Source organism: Mastigoproctus giganteus, chromosome 4 (genome assembly GCF_048544385.1).
Source record: "Mastigoproctus giganteus isolate SK-2022 chromosome 4, ASM4854438v1, whole genome shotgun sequence".
In the NCBI taxonomy this organism is placed as follows: domain Eukaryota; kingdom Metazoa; phylum Arthropoda; class Arachnida; order Uropygi; family Thelyphonidae; genus Mastigoproctus; species Mastigoproctus giganteus.
In genome coordinates this window covers 145,940,282-145,953,718 of record NC_143578.1, presented here as the reverse complement: position 1 = coordinate 145,953,718, position 13,437 = coordinate 145,940,282, and the positions used below count along the sequence as shown (strand labels likewise).

Here is a 13,437-nt window from a genome sequence, read left to right as displayed (position 1 = left end):
CTCAGTATCGGCATCCTTGATAGCACAGAGTATATCCACCCAGTAATTGATTTCCTACCCATGTTGGTTTCAGCATAGCAGTTTCTATCATCACAGTGGTGTTTATAATATGGATCATAAGACCATCTCTGCCCATAACATTTCCTTACATTAATAAATCAGGTGGGATTATGTCTGTGGAGCAGGGAAGCCAGGGGTTTTCCCGTTCTCTGTCAGTCCATCTTCATTGAAATAATCACCAGATTTACCTCCTTGATTTCTTTATGTAGAAATGTAAGGACACATTATCGCATTCAACTATGGCATACATGATGTATCACACTATAGTCGCAATGAATGATGATCCCCGAATGATTTCAAATTCCATTGAAGTGATAGACTATGTTATGCTCAGACAAACAATGTAGGATACCAATTATTGTATGGATGCATTCTGTGCCATTGAAGATGCCTACATTGTTGTATTCTGAGGTAAGCAATGAAATTTAGACATTTACTACAAATTTTAGCAAACCCCATGTTTATAGTTGCATTTGTTTATCTACAGCAGGGGCTAGAAAATGGTTGATCACAAATGAATGATCGGTTCCAAAGTATGTTTTGGTCAGAGTGCATAAGAAATAAAAATATAATTTTCTGAGAAACACTAGTATCAAACCTTTAATTACTTTCCTGATTTAGTTTTTATTTATACTTTCAATTTTTATGTAGCTACATAATGTGTTTTTTTTTATGATAAAAATGAATTATAATAATTCTAATACAAGCATATTTCATTTAAAGCAGAAATACACTTATAAAAAAATGATGGGTTGTTCTTGAGACCTTGTTTATTTTTAAAGTTGATCATATGGTAAAAAATGTTTCTGGGCCTTGGTCTGCAGCATGTATCAAAAACCCTGGAGGAACTTCATGATATTTATGTTTGTGAAATGAATTAGGCTCAAGATTACAACTGCAGGAACTGTTTTGATATTTAGCTTCTGCAGCTATAATATTTATGATAAAGGAAGCCACAAAGACTTATTATTTGAGTACTGTATTTCCTTTCAAAATGAAAATCCCAACTTTTATTGTATCATTTCATTGATTTCAGTTATATTAGATAAATTAAATAAGTATTTATGGTTCAACATATTTTTATCTTTAATTATTTGTGATAGACTTTTTGAGGTGATTTGAAAACTTGGCCATTTTATTTGGATAATTTTTTTTTATTATTATTTTCATTTTTCAATTAAAGGGATGCAAAAGTTCCTTGTTGTCTTTCAGCTATTTCAGCCAAGCCTTGCGACTGTTAGAAGAGGATGATTCAATCTACTGCATATCTGCTTGGAATGATCAGGTATTTTTTTTTTTTTTTTTTGTCTTCATAATAATTGTCCAAAATCCTTAATATAATTTAATCAATCAGTGATTGGCATGTAATTCTGTGACAAGTGTTGGTATTAGTTACATATGGGGAATCTGCCTTTTTTACTTAATTTGACCTTTCTCTGTCTTTTTGCAAAAACTCGGCCATTCTCCATCTTTTCTTTTCACAAACAATAATAAAACTATTTTAAAATTGTATTTTTTTAAATTTTGCCATTTTCTGCTTATTTTCATTAAGAAGTTGGTTGTCAGGTGTGTTGTAATAGTCTAATATAACAAAATAGAAATATGGAATAATAGCATTATTCTCTTTTGTGAGAAATCATTTCATAGTACCTGTGTAAGTGTGGCTACTGAGAAATCATTTCATAGTACCTGTGTAAGTGAAGCTTCTCAATCTTCATAACTTGTGCATCTACATTGCACAGCATCTCATGCTGTTGGAGATCATCTTGAACCTTTTCTTATTGGCCTCTGTGTTTCTGAAAGTGATGGACTTCATATATTATGCTAGTATTGTGGATGACTGCTCTCCTGTGCAACTCTTGGTGTTGCTTTGAGGCTCCTTAAACACTTCTTAATTATCTCGATGACTGACTGTGAACTTTGTATCTCAGGGGAATGGTTGCTACACTGTGTGAGGGCTGATTCTACTGCTATGCCTTGTGTGGTGGACAGATATTGTAAAGTTCACTGCTGTGCCTTGTGTTGTGGACAGATATTGTATTCGAACGAACAGAGGGGTGAAGTGGAAGTGGTTTTTTTTTTTTTTTTTTTTTTGGCTGATACTGCATAAGCTTGCTTTCTTGCATCAAATGCCTCTGCTAATGCTAATGCTAAAAAGTGGGCTGCCCTGTGCAACCCTTTGTGCTGCTCGGAGGTTGTTTTAGTGACTTGTCTATTCCATGCATCACTTGAATATTGTGTATTACATCTCATGTAATACGCAATACAATCATACTTGATCACCCTGGTGATCATGTATGATTCTGGTTTTATGCAGAAATGTCTGAACTTTTGTGACTTCTTCAGTAGTGACATAGTCATCATACTACTAGTATTGTCTGATGGCCGGCTTGAATCTCGTTGCCTGTCCCCTGACTAACTATAGACATGATCTTGAAGAGTGATTTTGTACAAATTTGACCCAGTGCAGGAGTGTCTGCAGTATTGAACACATCTGTGATACAGGATTTAAAGCAAGTGATGTTATTGTGAATCTACTGTTTTGGTAGCTGGATTGAAGCCTAGCTGCTTATGGTGATACAGGATTTATTGTAAGTGACATTGTTGTGATTTTACTGTTTAATGGTTGGACTAAATCCTAGGTGGCTAGGGTCTTTCTTCAATGACTTTACTTTATACTGATAAAGATGCAGTACATGGTTTCCCTTAATAGTTATTAGAACATGTTTGTGTTTGAGATAGTAGATCACTAGCCTGGCTGCACGTGCCAGGATGGTAACCAGCTGGGGGGGTTTGAACTTTTTCTCCTTCATAGGATTTTTTCCTTCTGTGACAGATACTGGTACCAAGTGCATGGGGTGGTTGGCTGAGTCCAGCTACTATTATTGTTATTACTGTTAGTTGAACAACTAACAGTAATAACTATCCTACAGGTTTTCGGGATCATGGCTTCTGGAGTTCCATGTAGGTGTTCTCTGGGAGGCCTATTGCTGCTAGGTTCTTATGAAGGCTCTGTGGCACCATGCCGGTGGTTGGCATGGTGATCAAGAGGGTCATTACTTGTTCCATATGCCTCATTTCTTTGACTTCCTGTCTTAGGTCAGAGACTTCCTGATCTTTTTCTTTTATATTTTCTGGAGGTTGCTGGTGTTGGCTACCACTATGTCACTCAGATAGGTGGCCATTTCCTTCTTGTTGTTGATGAGGGTTATGTCTGGTCTGTTGTGTGGGATCATCTTGTCTGTTATTATGGCACTGTCCCAGTGCCATAATGACAGACAAGGTGATCTGTGAGTAGGGATCTCTAGTATGGCCTGAGGTTTGTACTTGTAATATGATAAACTTTCTTTGATCAGCTGCTATTTTTGCTAGCTTCTGATGCATTATCATGGTGACCTGGCCATGTCTATGAACACTGAAGTTGGAAACAATTCAGTGTTCTCTGTGTGGATGATCATCCTGCAGTGATGTGCTGGATTGTTTTTGGGGCCAGGTGGCATCATCAACATGTTAGCTTTTATTCCAGTATCCCTGGTTGGTTACCTGATCCTGGATGACAAGCATTAACCCTTCAGGCTTGGATAAGAGCCTTCCATTTGCAAGCCAAGTGTTGGAGGTCATTGTAGTGTCTACCATGGAGTGTTTTCTTTTCCCATCTTTCTGTCTTTGTTTCTCCTATCTGTGTAAGTGTGGTCTCCTTGTTAAAGTTGAGTGAGTGGAGCTTGTCTATCTTTCTTATAGCTTGGTAGATTGGTGCTATGTTTTCCCTGAAGTAAATTCCGCAAGTTCTTAATTGGCTTCTTCTGTTCAATAAATGAGGTCAGTCAGTCCCTTCCCTCCTTCTTTCCAGGTTAAGGTCAATCTCTCGATGGCCAACTTCAGGTGGCTGTGGTGGTTGGTGGCAGCGGCGGCTCTTGGTAATTATTATCCTGGTTGATCTCATAATCTCCTCCAGCTTGGTGTTGGTCCAATCTATGATTCTAAAGCAGTATGTTAGTACTGGGACTGTGTAATGCAGCAGCAATGGTAGTTGCTCCTTGTATCCTTTGCTCATTTGCTTACATCTCTTCTCCTACTTGGCTCTGATGTTCTGGCTCTCCAAGTGTTCTGATATCTTCTTAATTATGCAGGATCTTGTGCATTGTTGGGAGACAAGTGATTGGTCCGTACTTTGCTGGGTTTGTGGTGTTTTTGTCCTTAGCTTTCATGAAGGTGATTCCTTGAGTCAGTGTAGGATTGTGTCAAGGCGTCTTATTATCTGGGTGAACTACTACGCTCGCTCGTGTGTGTGTGTGTGTGTGTGTGTGTGTGTGTGTGTGTGTGTGTGTGTGTGTGTGTGTGTGTGTGTGTGTGTGTGTGTGTGTGTGTGTGTGTGTGTCCGAGTTCACAGTTGTGGGACTTCCTTATTGCATGTTGTACTACTTCTTCTTTCCAAATCTCCAATTCTGTGATCTCTCATACATTCTTGGTTTTCTTTCTTTCTAGAACTATTCAGGGGCATGATCATTATGGCTAATGTTGCTGCTCCACAGTTTGTCTCAGAAACTCTCGAGTACCTGCTGATTGGAGGGTTTATTGCTTTCCTTTTTCCCAATTTTCTTGTAGAAGGCTCTCTGGTATTCATAAGTATCCTGATGTCTCTGTTTTCCAGATTGCCTTGCAGGTGCCTAGTCTCCAAAAGCTGCAATTTGCAGAACTTAAGCCTTTCTTCATAAGAGCACCCCTTTGTTCCCTTCACCAGTCTTTTTACCCTTCTCTGTACTCGTTCTAGCAACTCTACAACCTTCCTCAAATGAGGCTTCCAGAATCTCCCACGATTCCTTATAATTAGTTTACCATCTTACAGTATATTGTGTTAAATAAATGTTTTCCATACTAAATTTGTTTTTTCATTCACAAAGACCATTCTTATGTATAGGTACTTAATAATAATTTTACATTATTATGCAATATTGCTTATAAAAGCATAGTACTGTAAATATTTTATAATAAAAATTCAGAACTGTTATACGATTTCAGAGAATGTGGGCCTAGTGGTTCGCTATAAAAATATTATGTTGAAGAGAGTTCGCGAGTCAAAAAAGTTTCCAATTTTTTTGACTCGCGAACTACTTACCTCTATAACACCAGATTGGAATTTGTTCCAACAATCAACCACCCTCAATCTGAAGGCAAACTTGCGCACATTTGGCCTACAACTACCTTTTTCAATTTGAATTTGCCTCCTCATGTGTGTAGTCTGAGTAAGAGGAAGAAGTCCATCAGTATTGTGCTTACTCGATCCATTTAAGGCCTTAAACACCTCAGTCAGATCTCCTTGCAGGTGCCTAAGCTGCAGACACTACAATTTGCAGAACTGAAGCCTTTCCTGGTAAGAGCACCCTTTTGCTCCCCTGTCCAATTTTGTTGCTCTTCTTTTCACCCATTCCAACAGATCCACATCCTTCCTAAAATGAGGCTTCTGGACCTTGTATTCAGTATTCAAGATGTGGCCTAACCATTGCCTCATATAATGGGACAATTACCTCAATATATTTTTTCAGATTATTGACAAAACCCATGATCTCTCCTGGTAACCTATCTGCACTACTTTTTCATTCTCCATTGCTGTGAGTGTGGTATCACACAACTGGCATGTTAATCCTGGATTACTGCTCCTCATATGAAGTGGCTTGCATTTCTGAATGTTACACTTCAATTGCCGCTTCTGAGCCCATCAGCTCAATTTGGTCTAGATCTTGTTGCAGTACCCTGATTACTGATTACTACCTTGCCAACCTTTATCATCTGCAAACTTAGACATTACGCCTGGTATGCCTTCATCAGTATCATTAATAAATGTAGATAATAGTGAAATTATAGTAACCTTATAATACCGTGATAAATCTGACTAAAAAATGAATAGCAAATGCTTAGCAAATGGTACTCACCTTGTATAAATCTGCAATAAATTTTTTTTGATAGATGGTGGTTAAATTTAGGTTGGAAGAAACATTAAAAAGAACTAAGGTGGGGAATGGGGTGAAAATATTTTAAACAGATTTTAAAATGAGCGCAAGGAAGTAGAAATGCAGATCTCCAATCCTTGGTTGTCATAAAGAGTTTGAAAGATGTAAATGAAAAAAGAGAGACCGGTGGTGCCAATAGTCATTACGAAGGACTTTCGTGAGTAAACCGTCATCAGTCGGCAAATGGAAGAGAAGTGTGCGTGTTGTATTTAAAGTTTATCTAAACTCCCATGATGCTCTTTTTGACACGTGGGAACTTTAGCCGCGAGAGGTTCCAAGCCGGTGAAAGGTTGAAGGGAAGTTTAGCGTTAATAATGTTGAGATCAGAATGGTGACGGTACCATTCGATGGTGAGGGCTTCATATTGAAGAATTCTGTAGCTCGATCTAAGTTTAATAATAGTGATGGCAGAGTCAACAAGGGAGGTGTGGTTGTGGGTTTGAGATGGGTTGTTAACTCAGTGCAGGATTGGCTTGTCTTGAAACTGTTGAAGTGGTAGTATGCGCGGGTATTGGAAGTTGTGGAGGAACCGAATTTGGTGGTAGTCCTGGCTATGAATTTATCAGTAAGGTATTGAAGTTCATTGTGTAGATCGTTTTGTGAAGAGGTGAATTCACCTCAAATTCACCTCTTCACAAAACGATCTACACAATGAACTTCAATACCTTACTGATAAATTCATAGCCAGGAGCTACCCCCCTCAACTCATCCAACACACAATATCCACCGTTAAAAACAGTATTAATAACTCCACCAGACACAGTCACAAGACAAATACTCGCATAGTTCTCCCTTACCATAGTGAACTCGCAGCACAATTTTGACGTACATTCAAAGATACCGACATCTCCCTCACCTTCTCCACTTACAATAAACTAGGTTCCCTATTTAATTCTTATAAAGATACACACAAATATCCCATCAATGATCTCAATAACTTAATATATCTCATAAAATGCCAACCGAACTGCGACACCTGTTACATCGGCAGCATTACCACCAAATTCAGTTCCTCCACAACTTCCAATACCCGCGCATACTACCACTTCATCAGTTTCAAGACAAGTCAATCCTGCACTGAGTTAACAACCCATCTCAAACCCACAACCACACCCCTCTTGTTGACTCTGCCATCACTATTATTAAACTTAGATCGAGCTACAGAATTCTTCAATATGAAGCCCTCACCATCGAATGGTACCGTCACCATTCTGATCTCAACATTATTAACGCTAAACTTCCCTTCAACCTTTCACCGGCTTGGAACCTCTCGCGGCTAAAGTTCCCACGTGTCAAAAAGAGCATCATGGGAGTTTAGATAAACTTTAAATACAACACGCGCTCACTTCTCTTCCATTTGCCAACTGATGACGGTTTACTCACGAAAGTCCTTCATAATGACTATTGGCACCACCGGTCTTCTCTCTTTTTTCATTTACGTCTTTCAACCTCTTTATGACAACCAAGGATTGGAGATCTGCATTTCTACTTCCTTGCGCTCATTTTAAAATCTGTTTAAAATATTTTCACCCCATTCCCCGCCTTAGTTCTTTTTAATGCTTCTTCCAACCTAAATTTAACTACCATCTATCAAAAAAAATTTATTGCAGATTTATACAAGGTGAGTACCATTTTCTAAGCATTTGCTATTCATTTTTTAGTTCACCTTAGTCACCGGCGAGAGGTTCCAAGCCGGTGACTCTGACAATAACATCTTGTTTGTAGATGTGATTTTTTTTCACATTCATGTATGTAGATGTGAGTTTTCTTTTCCAAGTAGCAGGAAATTAGGTGTAATCAGATATTTGCAAACAAATAAGTACAAAGAGCATGCAATAGAAAGAAATGCAAAAGATGTTGCATTTCATGTTGATAATGATGTAAAGTCATGTGCTGAATGGATATTTGAATCTTTTGTCATAAAAACAATCTTCCTCTTAGTTGTGCCAATCATGCTGTGACATTCAGAAATATGTTTTTTGTTCGTGCAATGGCAAAAAAGAAGAAAAAAAAAATACTGTTATGGAAGAACCAAAATATATAGCATTGTTACTTAAGTTGCACAGATAGGAAAAGAAGAGGTAGTGATAGCTCTGAAGAATGGGCCATTTTTTAGTTAAAAAAAAAAAATTCATCAGGTTGAAAGCATCTTGCTCTCAGTGCCAGCATTGGAAAAGTTACTGTACACTCTACAACTTTAGACGTCTCCTGAAAAACCTGAAAATGTTTGTTGGGATTCCTTTAAAAAACTGTCTGGTGCTTAATGCTGATATCATACCTGTTATGGTAGACATAAAGGCCTACTTGCATTCATGTACTGAGATTATTACTCCTGGATATGTTGAAGAATCATCCACTTCCATTTTCGAAGTTTTTTTTTTTTTTTTTTTTTACTTTATGACACTACATTTGACTGCGTGGTGCACAAGTTCCTGTTGTAAACTGATGTTCTTATAAATGATGATGTAACATGACCTGTCATTGGCACTGCATCACTTTAAACTTTGAAATTTTTTATGGACACCTTTCCAGTATTCCTTGTTGTTGTTAAAAAAAAAAACAATAAATGCACTGCAGTCAGTTTCAGTGTGAGAACCAATCAGAATATTGTTATGAAATAAAGAATTGACGTACAGTGGTCCTTTGTTGGGAACTGACAAGTGCACAAGGAAGCTTGAAATATAACAGTTTGTCCCAAGTCATGCTTGGCACTTTAACAGTTCTCTGTAGCAGTTCTGAATGTGAGGGAATATTCATTTAAATTAGAAAAACAAAAACTGAGTTTAGATAGATATTCTCTTTCTGGTTGGAGCTTTGGAAATGCTCTTGACAACAAAATCTGGACAGCAGGGCCATTATTATGAACAAAAATTTAACACAACATTTTTTAAGAGGGCAAAGTCTGCATAGTGTCTGTCTTGAAGAAATCAAAATCAGTCAGTCTAAGAGAATATTCAAACAGAAATCTGCTGACAGAAAAATGTTAAGTAAACTAAGTTTGAGACTTTTAGCCCAAAATTTTTCTTAGTAAACTAATGTTTGAAAGCATTCTGTACTGGTAAACAATCATATGGCTGTATTTTAATATAAAATGTGCATTTTGCTAGTGAAATTTAATTTTAGATGCAGTGTGAACTTAAAAAGAAAATAATAATAATAAGTCTTGCTAGTTTTTAAAAACTTTGTAGTGCTCAAACAGCCACAACCTCTTTAATATATACTGCCTTAAATTCCTTAAATTGTGATCTGCAGGTAATTCTGCAATGAGTTAAAGAAAACTTGTTAACTTCAGTCCTGCTGAAACTCATTCTTGCAAAAAAAAAAGGCTACAGCTCTTGTGCTCATCTTCAATGACACTTAGATTAACATCCTCTGAAAAAAAAAAAAAAAAAAAAGATTCCTGCGTTTCTCTCATTCTCAGCACATTTCTTCTAAACAACTACTCCTGGTCTTCTGGCTGTGAAGGGCTTGTACAACAGAGGTGTTCACTTTTATTGTTGTACAATAAAATGCATTTACTCACTCTGTACAAATCTAAAATCCACCCTACCGTGGAATAATGTTCCCACATTTGGGGTGGTATCCCAAGACCTCTTTCAAGCTTCTTTTCTTCATTCAAAAGAGGGCAGTGAGGTTAATTAATGAACCAATGAACCATGCCTTTCAAAGTCTCTGCACTCTATCTCATAGATGTTCAGTTTCTGCTGCATAACTTTTCTAATTTATTAAGTATTAACTTTCATTTCAATGTGGCTATTTGATGTGAAACAAAATTAACCTGAATGTTCATTTAATCTTAATTAGGTGTTTGTTTGATATTGGGGTGTGTCACTAGTTCTGTAGGTTATAACCTCAAGTTAATTTAATTTAATTTTTAATTAATTAGGCTAAGTCAAGTTATATTAAGTAGAGTTATATTAAGTCCTATATGTTTAAAAAAAGGTGTTTGCATCTGGTCAGGGAGGTCTATTGCAGGATGGTGATTTTTATTTGTTGGCTATCCATTTTGCTCTATAGTTTGGGTTTTGGTGATTCTTCTTGTGCCTATTGGTTCTACCTTGCAGCACCTCATGTACATAGGCAAAGAAATGTCTGCATTTTTCTCTGTCTGTCAGTAATTGGTTTTCATTACCTGTTTCAGTAGGTCCAATTCTTTCAATAAGCTGATTCCTGTTGTCAGCATAATTTGTGCTGCTATAGTACGAATTACTGATGTTGGTAATTAATCTTGCTGCTTGGTTATGAAGCATAATCAGGGATAGCACATGCATCCTACTATTGAATCTGTAGTTCTTATGCAGGATGTTTGCTGTCAGCATTCCAGAGAAGAGACACTTCTGGTCTAATGGCAAGATTATGATTACAGTTGCATATTGTCACTGTGGCAGCTATGCTATATATTTGTACTTTATGTAGAGCACATAATATATATATTACGACCAGAATATATTATCTTCTGATAAACAAAGCCTAGTCAATTTAAATGCCTGTTTGCTATTTAAATTGACTTTTTATTATAACACTTCAAGTATTAAGTAAATATTTTAATTATATGTCTATATAAATGTTATAATTAAATGTATTAATTAAATTATTTAATCACAATATTGTTTTAATTGGTTATCTATATTATCATGTAGCACATTCCCTAAATGGCACAGATTATTTTATTCGTTTTTTTTAAATTAATCATAATCACTTTTATAACATAAAATTTAAGAATATCCCACTTTCTGGTGCTGAATGCATATGAAATGATTAATAATTATTTCCTATTGTAATTATTGATTTATGACTGGAATAAATTTATTTTCTTTTATCATGTGTTTAACTGCTTGAACACATGAAAAATTAAATATTCCAGGTACACATCACCATCTTTAATTTCTGAGCTTCTACAATTGTAAAATGTTTGACTTGTTAAGGAAAAACAGAGAAAATTATTTATTTCATATGATTTAATAATTTGTTCATAACAAATACTATAGAGTTATGTTTAAGAGGATGAAAAATCTTTCTGCATTTTTGCATTCAAGGGATATGAACATACCAGTGAAGATGCAGGGCTCCTCTATAGGGTTGAAACAATGCCAGGTTTAGGATGGATATTGAAACGGTCTTTATATAAAGAAGAGCTAGAGCCTCGGTGGCCTACTCCGGAAAAGGTACGCCATTTTTACCATCACCTTTCAGCTTGCCATTTTTAGTGTTGAGAGCTTGAGCTTCATGTTTAATTTGCAGACTCGTGCAAGATCTTATCTTGCACGAGTCTGCATCACCTGAATCTTCTGTGGATTTCTCCTTCTCGAAATTAGCATTAGCATTAGTAGAGGCATATGATGCAAGAAAGCAAGCTTATTCAGCATCAGCCAAAAAAAAAAAAAAAACAAAAAAAAAAAAAACCCACTCCCATTTCACCCCTCCGTTCGTTCGAAATACCTGTCCAGTTGAGCTTTAAATTTGTTTAGGCTATCAACTTCAACAACAAGTGATGGAAGTCGGTTCCACCAACCAACCACCCGCTGGCCAAAGGCAAATTTCCGCACATCTATCCGACATCCGTCCTTCCGCAATTTGAATTTATGCCCTCTGAGGTGATTATTCTGAGCAAGATGAAGAATCCCATTGGCATTGAGCATGCTCAAACCATTCAAAGCCTTATACACCTCTATCAGATCACCTCGCCGGTGCCTAGTCTCCAGACTCTGTAATTTGCAAAACTTAAGCCTTTCTTCGTAAGAGCAACCCTTTGTTCCATTCACTAATCTTGTTGCCCTTCTCTGTACCCGTTCCAGCAGCTCTACATCCTTCCTGAAATGAGGCCTCCAGAATACTTTCCCTTGAACTTTACACACTTTTTCCACCATTATACCCACACATTAAATGCTGCTTGCAAGCCATTTTTTGAAAGACTGTAAAGTGCTTCCATTGCAGCTCTGTGAGCATCATTGTTGGACGCAAAATGCTTGCCTTTCAAAGCTTTCTTCAGATGTGGAAACAGGAATAAATCACACGAGGCTAAGTCCTGTGAATAAGGGGGGATGCACCAGAACCTCAGCACATATAGTGATCACTGGCTGCATAATATTAGCCATGTGGGGGTCTGGCACTGTTTTGATGGAGAAACCACTTTACACTGGAAAGGTCTTGATGTTTCTCACGAATGGCGTGGCAAAGTTTGACTCTGAGGACCTCAGAGTATGCTTCCTTATTCATAGTTGTTCCTTATTCAAAATGTGTAACAAGAATGTCTTTTATGTCAAAAATTGCAAGAACTGTGTTTATCAGCTGAACAAGAAGCTCAGTTTCTTAGGTCTTGATGAATCAGAATGCTTCCACTCATTTTGTCTCTGGATCATAGTGAAAAATCCAAGTTTCATCACAAGTCACTATTCGATTTAAAAAGTTTTGACTCTGTGTTTCAAAGCATTTCTTTGCACAAGTCTGCTCTTTGCTGTTTTTGTTCTGGAGTCAAATTGTATGGAATCCAGGGGCACAGATTCATGACATTTTCAGGTGTTCTTTCACAATATTGTGAGCGCTACCACATGAAATGGACATTCTAACAGCTATTTCAGAAAGTGAAATTCGCCTGTCTTCGTCCAAGATTTCCAGGGCTTTTGCAATTTGCTCAGGAGTATTGTTGAGGAGGAAGGTCTTGGGTCATCTACAATAGATTCACGGCCTTCACTGAATAGCTTGTGCTATTTAAATATGGCCATCCTACCAAGACGCTCAATACCATATGCTTCATTCATCTGTTCAACTGTTTCTGAGGCATTCCCCATCTGACACAATAACGAATCACATATCACTGTTAAATCTGTGTATCCGACACAATACTTGCTTCAAAATGATTGTCAGTGACATGCAGCTAAAAAAAAACTCTCTTCAGGCAACATTAGCATTAGTAGAGGCATATGATGCAAGAAAGCAAGTTTATGCAGCATCAGCCAAAAAAAAAAAAAAAAACCCCACTCCCATTTCACCCCTCTGTTCGTTCAAAATACCTGCCCAGCCTTAAATTTATTTAGGATATCAACTTCCACAACAAGGGATGGAAGTCTGTTCCACCAACCAACTACCCGCTGGCTAAAGGCAAATTTCCGCACATCTTTCCTACATCTGTCTTTCCTCAATTTGAATTTATGCCTTCTCAGGTGATTATTCTGAGCAAGAGGAAGAATCCCATCGGCATTGAGCATGCTCAACCCATTCAAAGCTAGCTCAAACTGGCACTAGCTCGACAAGTACTGGCATGCACGCACAGTCTGCTCAGTAGTGATCAGGGAGAGCACCTTTATCAAGTGATATTTAATTATTAAATAATGGTTTAATAAAAATGAATCATATATTATAATTGTAATTT

At 37.2% G+C, this 13,437-nt stretch overlaps 1 protein-coding gene across 1 annotated transcript in view; it reads left to right on the top strand.

Annotated features, from left to right (window-relative positions):
* LOC150087117 (protein O-linked-mannose beta-1,2-N-acetylglucosaminyltransferase 1-like) overlaps positions 1-13,437 on the top strand; it is a 275,054-nt gene that overhangs the window by 182,812 nt on the left and 78,805 nt on the right. Inside the window, exons 12-13 of the mRNA XM_090372379.1 lie at positions 1,273-1,345; positions 11,105-11,233. Coding sequence (XP_090228505.1) covers positions 1,273-1,345; positions 11,105-11,233 — 202 coding nt within the window. The remainder of the gene's footprint in view (positions 1-1,272; positions 1,346-11,104; positions 11,234-13,437) is intronic.